The sequence below is a fragment of the Centroberyx affinis genome, unplaced genomic scaffold (genome assembly GCF_046629955.1).
Source record: "Centroberyx affinis isolate AG114_WGS23_722 - 3 ecotype Tasmania unplaced genomic scaffold, CSIRO-AGI_Caff_v1 ptg005379l_1, whole genome shotgun sequence".
Lineage (NCBI taxonomy): Eukaryota > Metazoa > Chordata > Actinopteri > Beryciformes > Berycidae > Centroberyx > Centroberyx affinis.
In genome coordinates, this window is record NW_027282687.1 from 151,004 (window position 1) to 170,474 (window position 19,471).

A 19,471-nucleotide genomic window follows, 5' to 3' on the forward strand; every position below is an offset into this window, starting at 1 on the left:
TCACCAAAACTGGTGACAACAAACTTTGTGTCCTCTTAAGAGTTATTATCACTGACTTTTTGAAAGAGAACCTGTCTATTGAGTTATGTGACTCGGGGTACAGTGAGTCCTGGTGTGTTAATTTAAACTCAATCAAATGATGGAGATGAAGAAGCACACCTCACTGAGAACACCTCAGTGAGGACGTAATGAAGTTACACTGCATACTTAACACGAGCAAATAAGCTCCGAACGGATTTCAAATCAAAACCCAGCGCTGCAAATAAATTATCTATTGAACTCGAGGCCATAGCCAAAATCTTTACAGGGGAATCAATTACACCCAAGGTAAGGACAAAACAGTATTAGAATGAATTACTGGTGAAGTGTTTGTTAGTTTTTCTCCAGGCCAAAGTGTGGATTTAGAAGTGGCTGATGTAAGCACAAACATGTGGAGACCGCTGCCGGGAACCAAGCTAGCCCAGCCTGTTCTGTTCGTCAGCGTGTTTATCAGGGTGTAAAAAAAAAAAAGTGTTGCTCGCAGCTCTGGGTAACCAGGCTTCAAACTACACACTGACAAACTCCTTGTCTTCTTCTTATACAACCTTCTCAGCAACAGAGTGAGTGTGTGTATGTGTGTGTGTGTGTGTGTTGGGCGAGGGAACACCCTGAGCCCCTGGCAGGTGGTGGTGCTGAGGGTTGATAAAAAAAAAAAAAGTATGGGCCTCCTGCTCCCCCTTGCTCCCCCTCCCCCCCCCCCCCCCGCCCCGCCCCGCCCCCTGCACAGGAGCAGACAGCATACATAGCCTTGATAACAAGCGTGTCAAACACACACACATATACAACTGAACCCTCTCACCCCACAGGATTTTCGAAGAATCATGACAGCAGGATCTGGACTTAAGTTTTGTTTTGAGTACACCACACGGCACAGCAATGAGACATTCTACAACATACTGTACACACAAATGTGACTTTGTTTTTTTTTTTTTTTTATTAAGTGGTTTAGTGCTCTGAATTCTATAGATGATAAGATTGGTCCCTTTTTGCCTTTTGTTCCGTGGTTCATTTCAATAGACACCAAGAAAGAACAAGTCAGGTGGCATTTTAAATACAAATTCTTTATTTTTTTTTTTTTGGTATGGCTTCTTTGAAGGGACTGTAAAAGACATTTTACTGAAAAAAAAAAAATCTACAGAGCATTTCTGATCCAACCTGTCAAGGGGCTACAAATGAGCATCTAGTTGCTGTGCACACAGGCAAATCCACAGTTATGCTGACAGGATAAAAAAACAAAATGAATAAGAAATCACGTCTGTGGATCTGCAGGTACGCCTCGGCAAGTTCAATGACTTCAGTGCCACAACTATAATCATGGTAACAAAAAAGCATTTTTTTTTTAACTTAGTATCTCCTATAAATACCTAGACATAAATATTGTAAATGTACTTGATAACTGAAGACATTTTAAAATGCTGTACATGAATGTCCTTTTGAGAGCAATAGTTTGTGACAATCTTAGCTTAAACAGTTAGAAAAGAACAGAGAAAAGGATACACTGCTGTTTGAGCTCAGTGTCATCTACCTTCCAAAATAGATACCCAGCGCTCCTGCTCCCCACTGCCCACATACTGCATTATGATTATCTACATCCATCTAGAGTTATCAAGACCCAAGTGAGTCAGATTAATGGGTCTGACAGCTAGAAACAGTCAGACCAGTTAGGGTGGACTCTCTACATTTGGTTCTGTGGGTGGCTGGGGTGGGGGGGAGCGCTTGTAAAAACAGAGATTCGAAAAGAAGTTTTTATTAAGGCCTCTTTAATTTAAAAAAGGGTAGTCTTGACATCACAGTCTCAAAAAAAAAATAATAAAAAAAATGGGAGCGACTCCCACAGTCTTATACTGAAATTTTTCCATTTTGTCCTTGTGTGAACTGAAATCTCCTGTCAGTGAAATCAGAGTGGCTGTCATCCCCTCGTGTGGAGCCAGACGCAGGGGGTTTGTTCATGGGGCAGTCCTCTCCCTCGGTGTGGACGGGACCACAGATATGCCGGTAGGCTGTAGCTTGTGGCTCTCATGTCTCCCAAAATCACAACTCTGTTTTCACCCCCCACCCCCACCTCTGTCTGTCCCCCAGTGTCCTAAAGCAGCAGTGCCCTTCATATCCACCCCCCGTCACTCTGGAGTTGGGGGAAAGGAGGGGTTACATGTCCCAGAAAGCTCTCCAAACATCGGTATGTACCATGGACATACATGACTTCCACTGATTGAGCCAAAACACATGATAACATTGATAATAATGGCTTACAAACAAACATTGACAATGACATTAATACAATAATAAAGGACAACAATAATAATAATAATAATAATAAAAATAATGAAGTGTCAGCTTCTGGAAGCCCTTGGAAGCGATCACATATTTTAAGCTGTTTAGCTTCCCAACCTGAACCCTGACAGTCCTCCCTCCCACCCCTCCGCCCTTCAACCAATGATGAAGGGGCTCATCCTGATGGTATAGTGCAATAGTCCCACCCTTTTTCCTGAAAGCTCCTGCTGACGACGGCGACAGCAGGGTCAACCCGTAGGGCATCACCCCATCCTGGGTCCAAAGCTCCACCTTCTCCACCGACGCTGCCTCCTCTCCCCTCCCCTCCCTCCCCTCGCTCACTGCATACGGTCTGGCTGGACGTGCTGCTGCGGGGCGTAGTGCAGGAAGGCCGGGGCGGGGCCGGCGGCGGAGGGGAGGGTGGGGTGCACGGTCGCTGGGGCGGTGGCGCCGGCGGCCGGGCCGGCGCTGGCCGTGGGACTGGGGGCGTAGCTGTAGCCCAGGAAGCCGGCCGGGGAGGCGGCGTAAGGGTACTGCTGCTCGAAGGCCGCCTGGGCGTACTGGGAGTAGGCTGCGCTGTAGTCCAGGTACGGGCTGCTGTTGACAGAGGTGGAAACCTGAGTGGGCAGGACCAGGCTGGGCTGGACAAAGGCCTGCGGGTAGAGATACTGCTGGGCCAACCTGGACACACACACACACAGAGACAGATAGACAGGGGATTTAGACACATGGGCTGCAGCGGCAGAACAAAGAGAAATCCCAAGGCCTGGCTTCTGTCGTTTACATTGTCTCCGCAGGGCTAGCGTGTCGGGAATATAAACTCTCTGTAGGTGTTCTGAACTTACCGTGTGGAGTTCTCACACTACCATCCACTGTTACTAAGACTAAATAATAGACAAGAGGCAGAGGTGGTTAGGAAGCAAAGGTGACTCAACCCTCTCTCTGTGTCAGTTAGAAAAACCTACAGAACCTGTTAGGTAGGGCCCCCAGAGAGAGGGGGGGGGTGGGGGTGTAAATGATAGAGACAGCCGTTACTGGCAGGTTTTCAAGCTCAGGCACCAGCCGAGTGTTTTAACAGCTGCTGCTCTTCACTCGCTGAGAACACTCAAACACACACACGCACACAAACACACACACGCACACAAACGCACGCACACACAAAAAGGGAAGTGCCCGAAAGGCAGCGGAGAAGTAAACTCCTAGTTCCCATTTGGTGTGTAAATCTCACACAGACTATCACAGGTGATGATGATGCTAACTGGGGGAGCCAGCAGTGACGAGGGCGCTGATCGGGGCTCGGTGCCAGGCTCTGCCGGGCCTCATGGGCGGGCTCCCGGATCGCTGATTAGAGCTGCGGGGTCTGGCGACTGTTCTCTCTCTCCTCCTCCTGTCGTCGCTTTGCCACTCCATCCATGGAGAGGGAGGGGGTTGGAGGGGTCTATTTTTACTCGGGACTTGGAGTATGTCTCCTGAGTTTGTTGCTCTCTAGAGGGCTAAGGGAGGGATGGTGGTGGCAGAGAGGAAAGGACCCCGCTCCATATAAAGGGTGATGTAACGATGACTGTTTTGAGAGCCTTTACCCTTGATACTACAGCTGGGGGTGGGGAAACATCTACAGACACACACACACACACACACACACCCCAAAGACAAAGACAGGATAGTCACAACAAATGTCACTTTGACTCACACTCTTCAGCTGCATCTCAGTACTGATAAAAAAGCTTCCTTATTTGGACTGTATTTAAATTTCAGTCTCGCTTTTTTTCTTCTTCTCCCAGATCAGTGTCCAGGAGAAGAATAAGGATCATAATGAGTAATGAGAGACAGCCATTAAGTCAACACAGCAAAAGATGGAAGCATGCACGGATAGGGATATCATCACACATGGGCACGCGCCCATGCGCGCGCACACATACACACACCAACCCACCCTCCTTCTCCAACTCCCCACCCACACTTTAACTTCACACAGGAACCACAGTCACCACAGCAAACCCCAAACCATGCCATAATAGGGAAAGAGTCACACCACAATCAGCATAACCTCTTCACTTCATATCACACACACACGGGGAAAGATAAAAGGCACTCCAATCCATCACAGCACACCGCACTGCACTCTCAAGCCATTACTGGCACCTTGGAGAGGGGCTGGCTGCGGGGGAGCGGACATATTCTGTCACACCCTCCTCGGGACTACTCCTGCACTGTGGGCATCTTCTCTTCCTTTGTCGGTACGCTGGTCAGCTGGCAGCAGAGAATAACCATGACAGAGGATTGGATAGGAGGATGGTAGTGATAACTGTTAGCAATGACATGGAGGGCCTATGGTATCAGTCAACACAGGGAGGGGATCAGGAACACGACAAGCAGGGGAAAAGCAGTAAAAAGTGATCTCTCTATTCAAAATGAATGAGAGTTGTGCATCCAAAAACCCTGAAATCCAAAAGGAAAATAACATCCATGATATGACATAACACACACAGCCAAACAGAGAGAACAGGGCTGATGACAGCTTTAGCGGAGTAACCTGCATAAATGACCTGTTTCTCAAGGCACACATTTCAAAGAATAGCAGTGTAGAGGCAAGTTAAAGAAGCCCTGTGTAGTTCGGAGACATCTGCTGAGCGAAGGGGAAGAATGCTACTGGCAGTGCCCCGAGCACATACAATGAGACTACACTGACATGTAACTAGTAAGCATAAGCAAATGAAGGCAACCCCCACCCACAAACAGCATCTACACTTTGCCCTCACAGTGCTACCGAGCTACTAACAAAGACGCATTCACTCTCTCACACACACACTTGCTTTCAAAGATGACCATACATTAGTGCTGTGGGGCATACGTACCCTACATACACTTACATGTATAATGAGCCTGCCTTCTCTATGGCCTTGGCATTATGTGTTGCCACAGGCAGTTTGCCTTGATCTAGGCTTAAAATCAAGTGACCTTGCAGAAGCACAGGGCATAACGTAAATAATGTAAACCTAATGGCCGTTAAGGAGAGATGCAGTACTTCCATATTTCCTGGTGTGTGCTGAGAGATGGAGAGGTTGAGATTTTATATCCATGTCTCCATCCATCTATCTAAAGAGAGAAAGAGGGAGAGGGGTGGGCAAGAGAACCAAGAAAAGGTGAGGAGAGTGGCAAGCTCTCTGGGCCATGGACACAACAGGCTTCCAGTGGATTGTGGGACAGCAGCAGGGGAATGTGGAGGATGGCCAAAAGATCAGAGGTCAGCTGGTTTTGTGCTGACGGCCAGTGGATGTGTGTTTGACACAGTGCCACTCTGAGGATGGCAGCCTGAGAGACTGGACAGGCACACAAACCAGAACACATTTGATGCTGTAACTACTACAAATAGGGGCTTATAGAGCGCATTATGAAACACGCAGTAGAGGTGGAATTGAAGACAACCTAATCTGAAGAGCCGAGGCTATATATCACACTGAGAAGCTAAATACTTCTAGGAGATAATACAAATGCCCTTCAGCGCATGACTTCTCGCTGTAACACTAAGTGTGAAAACAGAGGACACCAACTGGGGTAGGGGAATAAAAAAATACAATACCCCTACAATAGTTGTGTATGGGCTCAATGTTCCTTTCCCCCACCATCGGCCTGGGTGTCGAAAAATAAAAGGACTGCGAATATTCTTTGAATGAAGGACAGACAAAAAGGGGTGCTTTGTTTGACACCTGTAGAGGTGTGTTTCCTAGTGAGCACATCGCCTCATTAAGCATTAGGCCTTTACAGAGTCCCAGCATACACCCCCAGACACCCTCCCCCTCCCCTTAACCCCCACAGACTCCTCCGCCTCCTCCGAGTCTCACAGAGGTGTCAGTTTTCAGCGTCTCCATCTGACACCCCGGTAGGAACAGTGCTGTGATGGGAGAAACTTAAAAAAAAAAAAAAACACTTCTTCTAACACTTCTCCAGAGCGAGCAGTAGAAAATGAATAAAAAGGGGGATAAATATGACATGGGAAAGGGGCAGCGTTGAGGAGAGAGTGGAGGAGGATGAATCTGCAAACGCATAGACACAACTCCCCCTCTCCTCTCCTCCGTATCAAAACAATGTCCCTGGCCTCAGTGACCCCCTCTAACCCTCGCAGTCCACAGCATCTGCTGACCACAGCTATGCTGACTCTCTCTCTCTCTCTGTCTCACACACACACAGAGCAGTCAGTCCAAACTGGGCACACCACCTCCACACACAATGCTCCATCGCCGCTTAAAATCCCACTTTACGCGCTATCCTCACGCCACATGTTGTCAAGGGCTTTTGGGCGGGAGAAGGGCTGAAAGAAAGGCCACTTGTGTGCTCTGCATCTTAGGGAGGCCTGCGTCTGTCAACCAGCGTATAGAGAAACCTCAGAGGCGGGCAGACAGGTGCTCTGTGTGTCTCTCTCCCTCTCTGGGGCGGTGGTCATGGAGATTAGGAGGGTGTAAAAGGCTGTAATAAGAGCCAGCACCTGTCAGACACATGCCACCGAGCAGCACAGCGCCGCACGCTTCAAACCCTCGGGGCTCCGCCGCCATCCGCGGTTACTATGGTAGCAGAAGCGCGGACATGGGAGGGACTTTCCAGTGGCCTCCTAAACTCCTGGGACATGACCGGACATGTCCCCGGTGGGTCTGGAGAGAACTGGACCCCTGGATTCATCGCTCAAAGCTAGTCCTACAGAAGAGGATCTGACTGACCTCTGCTCATTGTCAGTCAAGGCATTTCCTCTGAGCCCTCTTTCACCTGCACATGCTCTGAACTCATGTCTTAAAATTGTAATATTTGTCTCTTTTTGTTGCTTTGTAAAGCTTTGTGACAAACCTGTTGACTGGACTACGGTATGCGTGATATTTCAATCATGCAGACAGACCTGAGGTTTTGGGCGCAGAATATGAGTGGCTGTGAGCTGTAGCTTGAGGGATAATGTCTGAGACTTGCAGGGGGTCAGGAGTGTCCCTACTGCAGTGAAATGGTCATTAACTGCTCAGCAGACCATAGGGCCTAGACACTCCATCCAGGTTGTTTCTATAACACAGACATTTCTAGGGAGGCTTCTCAATGATAGAGCCCACTCAGCCAGGTAAGAGAGTTAAGAGACTCCTGAAGTCAACAAGTGGAGTCACACATTCTCCCCTGCTACGCTCTGATATTAGCACAGATATGTTAACAATTTCCCCAACCCCTGTAACTCAAATATGCTAATAGAGGACTTGTGGAGTTGCATGCAGACACAGAAGCTGACATGTACTTTCCAGAGGCCTTGTTTGTCAGAGAAATAGTAGCCTAGTGACTTTGCACAGGGGGTAATACAAGAGAACATAACGAGGGAGCGCTGACTCCCGCTCGCTTACCCATACTGCCTCTGGATGAGTGCTGGGTGAATGGGCTGCACTCCGATGGATATGCCTGGAAGACAGGAGGCCGGCTGTCAGACACACATTTGCATTTACAGAGGAGGACCAGAGAACAATGCACAGAGGGCATGGAGAGAGACAGAGGCAGGGCCTGTTTCGGACCCATTATTACCATAAGCAAATGGGACACATTTCCAAAAGCATATTAAGCAATAGTAAAATAATATTTCAAATTTTGCTCATAAAGATGTGGTTGTTCTCTCACCCGTGGTGTCCTCACCTGTCTGCATGCTACGAGGCTTGGCGCCCAGGTAGGCCAGGTTGACGTTGGCCTTCCTCCCGTCGATGATGGGGTTGGGGTCCTTGCAGGCCCTCTCCGCCGCTCCTCGGTCTGTCATTGTCACCTGGCAACAGAGTCACACTCATAAACAATGTCTCAAAAGGAGAACCCGTTTCCCCTCATGTCACAAGGCCTGGCTGAGGAGGACACCATACTGTGGTCAGGGTCACCTCGACCCTCCAAGCAGAGAACAAATCAAACCAAACCTGAACAAAAACAAACAAAAAAAACAAAAACACTCTTGAAATGAAAACAGGCCCTTCTGGTCTGTCATCATAAAAAGAAAAAAAAAAAATCCCCCTGCGGGCCTTCCACTGTTGAGATTCCTTTTCTCTGAAGAAAAAGGGGAAACTACAAACAAAGCACAATGATTAGCCATTGGGAACTGCCCACAACAGCAGTAGTCAGCTAGGCAGCCACTTGACAGCAGCTCAGCCATGGGCAGACCTGCTGAAATATGGATCTGGGAAGAATAACAAGGAGCTTATCCAATTAGGGACAAGATATTAAGGAGATTGTTATTAGTCCGCCCCTCCTCTCTCCCTCCTGGCATTAGACAAGCCCTTCTGCTTTGATTGCCCTGTTCTGCCAACTCAGAGGGTTCAGACACCTCCTTGTGTGGAACGGGCAGTGAATGTAGGCCACGTTTTGCATTGTTTTAGAAGACGTTTTAAAAGCCGTGTGCCTCGTCACAGTGGAAGGCTCCGGAACAAAGCCCACTCCAGGGCCTGTGTTGTGAACACACAGGAAGGAACGAGGCTGTGTTTACACTGCGAAGAGCCTTACTGTGGGGGTTCTACTAATCCACCTCTGGAGTGTGTTTAAAAAAAAAAAAAAAAAAAAGGTAAGCTTGGCTCTGGCACCCCCCCTCCCCTCCTCTCCCCTCCCTTGCTACCTCTCCGACTGGAACGCTCAGCAACAGGATTAGCAGGTTGCCCCATCGGTGAGCAGGGGAAAAAAAAAGTACCATTGGCTGTTTATTGCCTCGGCTGCACTGACTGCAAGGTGCTGAGCGCTTCAGTATGGGTATGTGTCTCTCTCGCAGGCCTGAAGGCAGCACCCACATGGCCCTAAGCCTGTTCAACCTGAAACACCAGACTCGCAGAGCAGCCGCTTGACACCGACTAAATTCACAGGACAGCTTTCCATGGAGTTAGGGAGCTGATGTGTAAACATCAAGCGCAATTGTCTTACTACTCTGCGGTTAGAAGTAAACATGCACACATAGGCCTAACAACTTTCCATTCCATCTTTGGCCTGCCAGTAGCCTACTTTAGTGCTGATGCGTCTTTCCAAGGTTCTGGTAAATATTTGCATTTCTTGTGCTGCTTCTGTTCTTTGTGTCAAAGAGAGAATGGCTGTCTTTATCTTCCTGGAACAGGATAAGTCACCGATTAATGGAGATGAATCAGACACCAAGCAGTTACTTGAAGGTCTTTCATTAATTAGACTGAAAGTAGCCATAGCTGAAGATCAAGTTATGATCAATTTACTTTTCTAGACCTTTTAACCCTAACCCTCTTTCCTAGCCTTCACTATGTGAGTTCAGGTAACAGACTAGTTTGCCTCAACCATCCGTTATAATCAGTCTAATCAGTCTTTTCAAAGTTAACTATATTTTCCTGTGATGGCTCGGAAAGTCCTCAGACTCAATAAAAGATGGAGCCAAAGGGAAACTGAACTGAACATGAGACTAGTAGAGAGCCAATTAGCTCATCTTGGAATGTGTTTCTCCACAGCCAAGATTTTGTGTAAATCATATGTTATGGCCGACTGCTCCAGTCCTTGACAATGGAGAGCAGGGTGTGCAAGGTCGACCTCCCCACCGCTCCAAAATCACCATATAAAGCAAGCAAGAACTGCAGACTGAACCACACACACACACACACACACACACACACACACACACAGATAAGCCGGGCTGTTCAGGGGTGAGTCGGGGGGACTACATTGGGGGTTTAGGGGGGACATCAGACATATGTTGAGATATAATCTTCTTAGTTACCCATCAACTCATGTGATCCCTCATCCTCATTAAGCTAAAATAACAGCCAGCGATGCAAAAAAGGAGAAGCTGTGCAGTAGTTTGTTTAAAGCTTGTGGAGTGAATTAATTTTGACATGTATCTGAATGATCACAGGATGTCAGAGACTCAACTTTGGCATCTTAAGGTGTAGTATCTATAAAAGAAAAAAGAAAACATTTTTGCCCCCTGTCGTCGAATGAATTCTTACAAACATACAATAAAAACACACTTTTAGAAAACGTTTCAATGACAATTCCGGTGATCTTAAATGTATCCGGCAAATAAATCGTGTAGGCTGGGTAAATAGGACTGTAATGTTCAAAGTTGTGAAAGAGAGCAAACACCGATACAATGTGTCAATCCCATGACAGACATTAGTGCATGACTTTGTCCTGTGCTACTTACAAAGCCGTATCCTCTGGATTTGCCGGTCTGTCTGTCCGTTATCACCACAGCCTCGTCTATGTCTCCAAAGGCCTCGAAATATTTTCTCAAGGAGGCATCGTTCGTGTGGTAAGGCAACCCACCCACAAAAATCTTGGTAAAAGTAGTGTCTTTTTGAATTGCTGTGGGATGCATGACTTCCAGGGCTCCGTTCATGAACTGATGCAGAAGCATTGGTCAGCCGGAGATACAAGACCAATAATAGACTAAAAATGAATTAAGCGCTTAAGAACTTCCCGGCATCAATAAGGCAAACACAATATCGCAGTACAATGTCTAGTGTAATTTTCCTCTCGCGGCCACAAAGTTGTGGCAACCTGATGACATCTATGATTCACACCGCCTCAACTCCAGCAGCCGCGTCCAAACTGGTTGCTTGTTTGCCGCTGTGGGAAAAATGTTCCGGGAGTGTTTTATACGCCAGGGCGCTGGTCACGCCCACACCCAACTCCTGGCCAATCAGTACACATACCGAATGCCAACTTGGGCAGAGGCTCCTCCCATTATCCCGCCTACAGGCGTTCTGCTGCACCTGCTTTTGTCCTTTACAACACAAAGAAAAGCCTCTACTGTACAGCCGAAAGCGCGGCTCCGCCACATGGTACATTGTACCGCTGTAATGAGGAAGTAATTGTCTCGGCTGCAGGCTTGATTTGAACTTTCTAGAATGAAACGGGCAACATTTTCACTTACATTTCCTTCATTGCATAATCATGAAAACGAACGTGGACTAGGCAGACACAAAACACGTTTTTACCTCAAAACGTTTACATTGCAGTTCAGAAAGTTGTTTTGCCTTACAGCCTGGCTTAAACAAAAGCACAACATTGGATACCACACCAATTCAACGAAAAAACACTCAGTATCCCTATATACGAACTTATAGCGTGTCTGTGGTACTATAGTAAAGTGGGCACTACGCTATAATGAGTTTATAGTAGTTACCTTCTGATGCTTTATGGTATCCTATAGGGAGCTGCAGTGTGTAGAGTGTCTGTGGTATTCAATAGTGAGTTTATAGTGACCTTATCATTCTTTTACAGTATTTTGTTAAAATCTCCTGTGGTGTCATAAATATATCATATTATAATGCAGAATAGCGTGCTATAGTGTAATATTATAGTGATACCATAGAAGATTAAAAAAAAAAAAAAAAATCTTATAAGTATGATGAAATCAAATTATGGTAAAGTTGATATTTCTATCATATTCTTCTTCTTGCAATAAAGTTCTAAGACAACCCATCATTGTCAGTCCATTTCCGACAGGCATTTAGATTAAAACACCACAATATATTTGATATATTGCATTGCAGGCCCGCCACAGCAGCCCGCCTCTTATGACCCCATCATAAAGACAAATGTTTGACACATGTTTTACAAGCACGGCAACAAGTGTGTGGTGGAGCTCATAACTCTTATTTGCTCAAGCAGTCATCATGCTTTCTGGAGGTGTTACAGCACTCTCAAACACTGATAGGTGGAGGGATGGGTAGAGCCAAGGTCCTGAGCAACAGGTCACTTCAACAGTAAAAGACCTGTAACTGTCATACTACTTGATTGTTCAAATGAACATCATTCTCTGAAGGTCCAGTACATAGGACATGCCAGAATGAATGAATGGAGAGTGTGAGTCAGCCTTGCTTATGACCAGACCGTCAGTCAACCTGGAGTATTTTCTATTCAGCCATTTAAAAAAAACAAACTGGTGCAGTTTGGTACAGTGCTTTAGTTTGACACAGTGTGTGTGGAGAGCCAACTTGCAGCTGGAATGATTGGGCTTTGGGCTTTACAGTACAAGACACAGTGGTCTAGGAGACTGGAACCAACAGGACCCCCTGAAAGTTGAGAGGAGCCAGTGGACAGGAGCCAACAGAGTATCTTCCCGCCCTCGGTGCCTTGGAGTTCCACTGCTAAGTACCCAGGGTCAGGCTAACAGTGAGGTGATACTGTAATGACCTCAATAAAAAGGCATTTAATTCACACCTTCTCCTCTACGAACTGGTTCACTTCTCACATATGGCCTTTGTAGCTGCCCACACTACCTCATTCATATCCTCCTGATAAATCCCCTATCTCCAGCTCTTTTTCCCTGTCAAAAGGACTTACCTGGATGAAGAATCCCATTGCCCTGCTTTGATCCTGTCTGGCCTGCCCGCCTCCCTGACCTCAGCTCCCTGAATTTCCCCAGGTCGCTGCAGAGGCTAACATTGAAAGACAGAATGCTCCACCTGCTGGTGATTTGTATTGAAACATGCAGACACGGGGATCATTGTGATACAGTTGCTGTTCAACATTTATCCATTTGATTTTGTGACGATTCCAATGTAAAGGAGAGACCCACAAGAGTGAAGATACAGATGTAACATGAGATTGTGGTCCAGTCCATGGTAAAGCATGCACAATACACTTCCGTAAGGAAATTCCCAACAAACATATATACAGGGACCCACAACAGCTTCCTTTTTAACCTACTGACTCCCTCAAGTTGGAAGAAACATGTAAAAATCTAAGAGTATGCGCATTGTTATTTATTTCACATCTCAGTTTCAGTATTTGAGCTACACCACGGAGTAACAGCAAATCAAAAGAGAACGTAAAGTCTTTGGAAAGCTGTATAAAAAATAACGAGCTGCACACAATGATAAAAAAACCCAAAACATCAAGATGAATGACAAATTAAGCCACCCCCCCTTCTATGATGACGTCTGAGACCAATTGTCACGCAGTTGTCATCAATGCCGGGTTGGGTAGGCCCCTCTGATTGGTCCATGCACAGTACGCAGTGTCACGGCATTGGTCCGGGTGTTTGCCGAAAGGAAGGCGTCTCTGTCTTGAGCGTATACACACACTAAAGCAGCAGGTCTTCCGCGTTTCCCCACAACAGATGCGACTTGGCACGACGAATCTAAAGACAGGAGGGAGCAGTCAGTCACCAAGAGCATCTTTATGAGGTTCTTTGGTTTATTTCTGAAAGGGTGTTTATTATGTCCCTTTTCGCACAGAGCACTCAGTACAGAGTACAATCTCACTCTTCAGCAGACAAACACAAAATCAACAATGCCTGCAAATTAAGCTTGATTCAGTGTGAATTATTGTCTTTCCTATATTCTAATTCTAGCCAATATTCCATCAACAATTAAATATTCTAAGAAACATCTCCTGAATAAAATACTAAATAAATTACAAAGTGCTTAAAACTCTTGGTGTCAAGGAATGCACTGCAAAACCTCACCACTTAAGAAATTTTACAATCCAAATGCTGTAAAAAGCCAGCAGGCTGCATCCCAAAAGATTCCTGATTCTACAGGTGCAAAGGGAGCTTGTTACACTATTACAGCAGCAGAAACCAAACATGCCTTTCGAAATGACTTCACTCAAGTCAGTACAGCACCACTCTCAGAGGAAATGACTAGCTGTAGCACTACATGACAGTACTGAGATCTGAATCATGCCAAAATCCTCACTGCCCATTATCCCTGCATGCCAGGAGCCGTAGGGTGCCAGGGAAGGCCCCACAGCGAGAGTCACAAGGGCAATGAGGAAGTAGGGCAGCCCCGTCCGGCGACCACGGCCTCCAGGATTATGGACAGCGGCTGCCCTTCTCTCACCATTTCTTGTTCCGAGGCTTCAGCTCCTCGGCGGCGTTCCTCAGGAAGATGTAGTTCTTTTTCTGGGGGTTGTAGTACTCATGGCCCTGGGGATTCACATGGAGCGCCAGTTAGTGACTGCATGACAGGGATGGGCTGGATCACAGTTACTCACAAAGTGCCCACAACGTATGAGAGCGAGATGACAAGCTTTCATCAGCCAATAGCCAAGTACAAATAGCTGTGTATTCACATGTGTAAATAATTCCTCCTACCTTTGACCAGTCGTAACTGGAGGCGTAGGCAAAGATGTTGCCATTGTTGTTGAAGCAACAGGCTGTAATGGGCTGGTCGAGCTGCTCCGAGGTCTTCAGCTTGGTACGGGCGTCTTTGTCCCAGAAGCTAAAGCGACCGTCGGAGCCCACAGTGGCCAGCGTCCCGTGGACTGGGTGGAAGGAGATGGCATTCACCTGATGGAGAGAAAGGAACAAGGTAGGTGAAAGCTGTGCAAACATATTATGATGATTGAGTTTGTGAAATGACACACCAGGGTCACTCTAGGTCACATGCAGCACCATGATGTCAACCAAATTGTTTTGAAAAGGTTTCTGTGGGTATTTAAAGTCCAATTGAAAACAAAGAGGGAAACGTGCCATTATTATTAAGGGTATTAAGGGTAAACAGCAATTATGTTATAATGGAAGTGCACAAAATTAAGTTTTAGACTCAATTCATCTATGAGATATTGTCCAATAAAATATGAGAAAACAACATTTTATATTTACATTTTATGCATTTGGCAAACACTCTTATCCATAGCGCCATTCAATGAGCATCTGCTTCTGTCTCTAATATGGTGGTAAAAGTGTGGAATTTGTATCCACCTGTTATTGATATCAATTTATGCAGTGTCATTTGATTTCAGCCTGTGAACAGTGTAAGTGCACAGCAAATTAAATCAGCATTAAGCACATTAAAATCTCCCATTAAAGGACAAAAGAAACATTCCTCTCACAAAATCGACAGAGTGTCTCAGAAGGTCGGAGCAACTTACAGCATAGATGTCCTGTGGAGTGGCTGTGTTGGTTCCATTGGACCTGTGGCACTTGAAGGTGAAGTTGTCTTTGGCCCTGACAGATCAGAGAAACACATTAATTTCATATTCTGATTCAGCCCTTTAATGGCCAGAGGATTGTGCTTTTAATTTGGTAGACAAAGAAATAATTGAAAATATCTGGACTGTGAGCAAAAGTCATCTAGAAATGAATAACTGAGACTCACAAAACCAATTCACTTGTTAGAAAAGGATTATTGTAACCACTCACGGGTTTGGAGGGTTAATATAGTGGATGGCCACTCGGCCCTCAATGCTTCCCAGTGCAAAGCCTGTGGGCTTGTTCTGCTTGTCCTTGAATATGGCAACACAGCGGTGCTGCAGGATGAGGGCAGACAGTACATCGGGTCAAAAGCCATTCATGCATAAATAACAAAAGCTGCCTTTCAAAGATTGGCTTTATACTTGGCATGGTATCAAGGACAATGAATCACACTGTACACAAAGATACAAGAATAAGAGGCACAATGTGTAGGGAAAAAACAAGAGTAAAAGAGGGTAAGTAAGAAAAGAAAAGGTTAATGGAGAGGAGGAGATTGCTAAACTGTTCACCTGATGTTTAAGGGGAGAGTCTATTCTGCGAAACTCTGAGGGCTGGTTCTCCAGCTGGTAGACTATCAGGCCTCTCTCAGCTGTGGCTACCACTGCCATGGGGTACACCTGTATAGACAGAGGTGAAGGACGCACAAAAAACAGAAAATGTACTTCAGCAACCATCCAATCAGCGAGTGTTAAAACACATCATACTCCACATATCCACTTACAACATCTGCGCAGTAGCATCTCTCTGGCATCTGCAGAGACATCATGGGATTGGGAGAGCGGGTGTCCCAGAACTGGAGAGGGAAACACATGAGCGGTTATGTTTCTCAGTGCTACATTAAGCACTGTCAAGTTTGGTTTGCAAATCCCTGACAAAGTGTTTTTAAAGTATGTTCACTATAGTTTCGGCCTGGTGTCTAGACGATTATATTGAGGATCACGACTGAATATTCGCCACCACAGAATGCAAAGAAGCAGATGATTCTGTGATGATTTACAAGCTATTTCATGTTTAACTGAAAGGTATCTTAGAAGTAAGTATAATTAGCCCCAATTATTACAAGAAAACAAATACAAATCTATAGCTTATCTGGGCAATCAGAAACACAGATTTCAAACTTTGTCCACCCAAATTGTTTCAAATTGAACGGCTTTCTCAGATGCTCCAGTGACCCTAAATAATAGATACTAGGGAGAGGGTCCATAGTGAAATTACTAGGTTTGCTTTGAGAAAGCTGGCATGCTTACCACTGTTTAAAATACTTTGTGCAACTTCTGTGTGTAGAAAAAAGCTTTGTCTTTAATTTCTCCATGTTCAAAAGATAACAAATGTGTATACGTGGCTGTTGTTGTACCTTCAGTGTTTTGTCCCAGCTGCCAGTCATGATACAGCTGTAATTGGGGGCTTTTATCCAGTGTATCGACTTGATTGGACCATCATGCTGTGAAGAGAAATTAAGATAAATTTACGATAATTCTGCTTCATTCAACAACCATATGGTTGAATGGGGGACTGGCATCTCACCTGTGCGATCTGCATGGCCTGGTTGCTGTTAAGGTCCCACATCTTGGCTGTCTTGTCACAGGAAGCTGTGAACACTTTACTCCCATCCTGCTCAAACAGAACAGCATATCATATAACATGATACAGCAGATTTCTCTTATAGGGTTGACAATATGACATGTGATGAACAAAGAGTCTTACATCGCTCCAGCATACATCCAGCACTGGGCCAGTGTGCATCTGTTGGGCCTTGGGGACAGTCTGTCCATTGTCCTGTACCTCCCAGCACCGGACCTGAGGGCAGATGATATAGTAGCTTTAAACTGTGTACATTTGTAATCACAATACAAAATCATTATCTAGTGCAGCTACAGTCCCTAGTAGAACAAGGGTGTCATAGGTATCCTTCTAGATCTTAATTGTAGCCACATCCCCTATAGATATAATCACCCCTAATCTTGAGCTCATGTAACCATTTACAATATACCATTGATAAGACTGATATGACATGGTAAATGCTAAATCACTCACATCGTTGGCCCAGGATCCCCCAATGAGGAAGTTCCCTGGCATGGTGGGGGGGCTGAAAGCCAGGCAGCTGATGCTGTCATCTGGTGGTGAAGTCACTTCAACATCCTGCAGCACAAGTCAGGAACATAAACAAGGACTGCTACCTAAACATGAAGCTGTCAGCTGCACAGAGGCCTGTCTCATGGATTGAACATAATAAAAAAAAATTGAATATGCAATTAATATGCAACCGTAACTTTCATTCATTGATAACATGGTCAATTAAGTACCTGCTATATCTCCGATATAATACATTATCATGGAAAGCAAAGGGATTCTACTGGCCTGTAAACACGTCGCCTTGCAAACAGCACTTCTTACTGCCTGTTTATTCAATAGTAGCCTAACAGTTTCCTTTATTACTTGTCATTTTCATTTGAATGCAGTGTTTTTGTCCATATTGGGATCCTGTAGGAATGGTGACTTCCTGTTTCCAGAGAGCTGATTGGTCAGGAGGTGGGCCTTTCATGGTTATGATCTGATACCCTGAACTTTTAACATGCTCCTCAGCAGGTTAGCCGTGGTGATCTGCCCCGGTTAAAAGTGAGCCACCTTCGTGTGACCGAAAAACCAGGGTTAAGTCCAAAGTTAGCTCGTTGGCCTACTAATCTCGCTTCTTGAGACAGGCCTCAGGTAAAGGCACTATTTCTGTATGATGAAGTGAGGCAAACTACTACCGTGTGAGTGCCAAGTCAGACACTTCTGTCTTGCATTCAGCTGGTTTACCTTCATAGGATTATGGCTATCTGTCGTTGTAGTTCCAAAGACACCAGTTCCTCCTGTTCCAAACCCGGTGCTCGCCCCAAATAAACTCATGGTGGATTAACGTTGGTCGTTATCTATGCCTGAAAGAAGAAATAGAAGCACTTTATTATTGACATACCACAGAATGTATGTCGTTTAACTAAGCTCACGACATTGCACGCAAACCAAGCTGAGTTCCGACGTTAAATCATTTTATTATGAAACTAACTTCGTTAACGTAGGTTGTTTACGTTTAGTTGTGCAGTTTTTGTTGTTGATGTTGTTACCTGACGTATATTATCAGCAGCTAACGTACCGTTATGTCAACGCTGATGCTAACAAATCGGATATAATTACGGCAGCGTTAAAACAAGCCATGAATGCAAGCAAATATTACTATGGCGAGATGCCGCATATCACAACATTAACGCACCTGTATCACTGGACCCCTACCATAGGGCCTATATTAACACTACCAGTCTAGGAAAGCAAGCTACGTTGACGCTAACGTTAACGTTAGCTAAAAACACTTGAGAGAGCTAGCTAACGTACGCTACCGTGGCAACCTCCCTGCTAGCTAGCAAACGCTAAAGAGTGAAACCGGGTGTAAACGCAACATTAGCCAAATAATTGTATATTTAGAGTGTGCATGGTAAGCTTATCTACTATACCAGCCATTATTTGAATGACAGAATAGAGAAGGTGGCTAGTCAGTTTTGGAAGCCTACCACTGTGGCAGGTGGACGAAAAAGTTTCCTACAACACACTTTATAACACCGCAACTAAACACTATACTGCACATCACTCTGTAGCGTAGTCTCGTAGCTGCACAATATATACATACCCCAATTAGGTGTATATGACTTGATAACGCAAAAATTGGCACAATCTTTTGGCGCAACAGAAATGTGGCGCTTGCTCTCTGGTATGTCGCAGCTTAGTGACGTTGCATTGGAGCTGCCGCTGAAGAAGAGGCATGCAATATCACACATGACCACCTGGAGGCAGTGCACGACAAGGGAATAAAATCCCGTTTTATTACTGTAAAATTGACATTCACCTCTAATGAGTTTACGGTTTACCATGCTCAAAACCACCGGTAACAGACCTTCAGAAGCATGCTACAGTCCTAAAATAAAACACAGACAGATATGTTTTAACAAGGTTTTGTTTGTGTACTTGTTGTGTTCAGGTACTGATTTGTTTTTATCTTTATTCAGCTTTGGATCACCTGTAGGAGGAGAAGTTGTTTGGAGGCAGCTTTGATGCAGGACAGTGTGGCTGATAAGTGTTTGTTTTGGTTACATATATCCACACAAACAACACTCACACATAATCTGAATCATTTTGATCAAAAGTTACACCAGATGTATGTGAATTTGCCATGGTGACATTGGTGCAGAGACGTATTGATGCCTT

The 19,471-nt window shown here is 45.4% G+C and overlaps 2 protein-coding genes across 3 annotated transcripts; both read right to left on the minus strand.

Annotated features, from left to right (window-relative positions):
* Nucleotides 1-1,081: 1,081 nt before the first annotated feature.
* On the minus strand, nucleotides 1,082-10,865 carry LOC139667234 (RNA-binding protein 38-like). 2 transcript variants are annotated; one of them, XM_071546676.1, is made up of 4 exons: nucleotides 10,451-10,865; nucleotides 7,960-8,083; nucleotides 7,677-7,731; nucleotides 1,082-2,991 (listed from the first exon to the last, which is right to left on the minus strand). In XM_071546676.1, the coding sequence occupies exons 1-4, from the start codon at nucleotides 10,661-10,663 to the stop codon at nucleotides 2,649-2,651; spliced, it is 735 nt and encodes a 244-aa protein (XP_071402777.1). In that variant the 5' UTR covers nucleotides 10,664-10,865; the 3' UTR covers nucleotides 1,082-2,648. The 2 variants fall into 2 exon arrangements, with proteins under 2 accessions (XP_071402777.1, XP_071402776.1); XM_071546675.1 differs by having other exon boundaries at nucleotides 7,945-8,083.
* Nucleotides 10,866-14,095: 3,230 nt separating this feature from the next.
* On the minus strand, nucleotides 14,096-18,986 carry rae1 (ribonucleic acid export 1). Its single transcript, XM_071546693.1, has 12 exons — nucleotides 18,897-18,986; nucleotides 18,035-18,153; nucleotides 17,270-17,374; nucleotides 16,940-17,032; nucleotides 16,760-16,846; nucleotides 16,590-16,676; nucleotides 15,957-16,028; nucleotides 15,745-15,852; nucleotides 15,404-15,510; nucleotides 15,133-15,208; nucleotides 14,354-14,548; nucleotides 14,096-14,185 (listed from the first exon to the last, which is right to left on the minus strand). The coding sequence occupies exons 2-12, from the start codon at nucleotides 18,122-18,124 to the stop codon at nucleotides 14,096-14,098; spliced, it is 1,110 nt and encodes a 369-aa protein (XP_071402794.1). The 5' UTR covers nucleotides 18,125-18,153; nucleotides 18,897-18,986.
* Nucleotides 18,987-19,471: the final 485 nt, after the last annotated feature.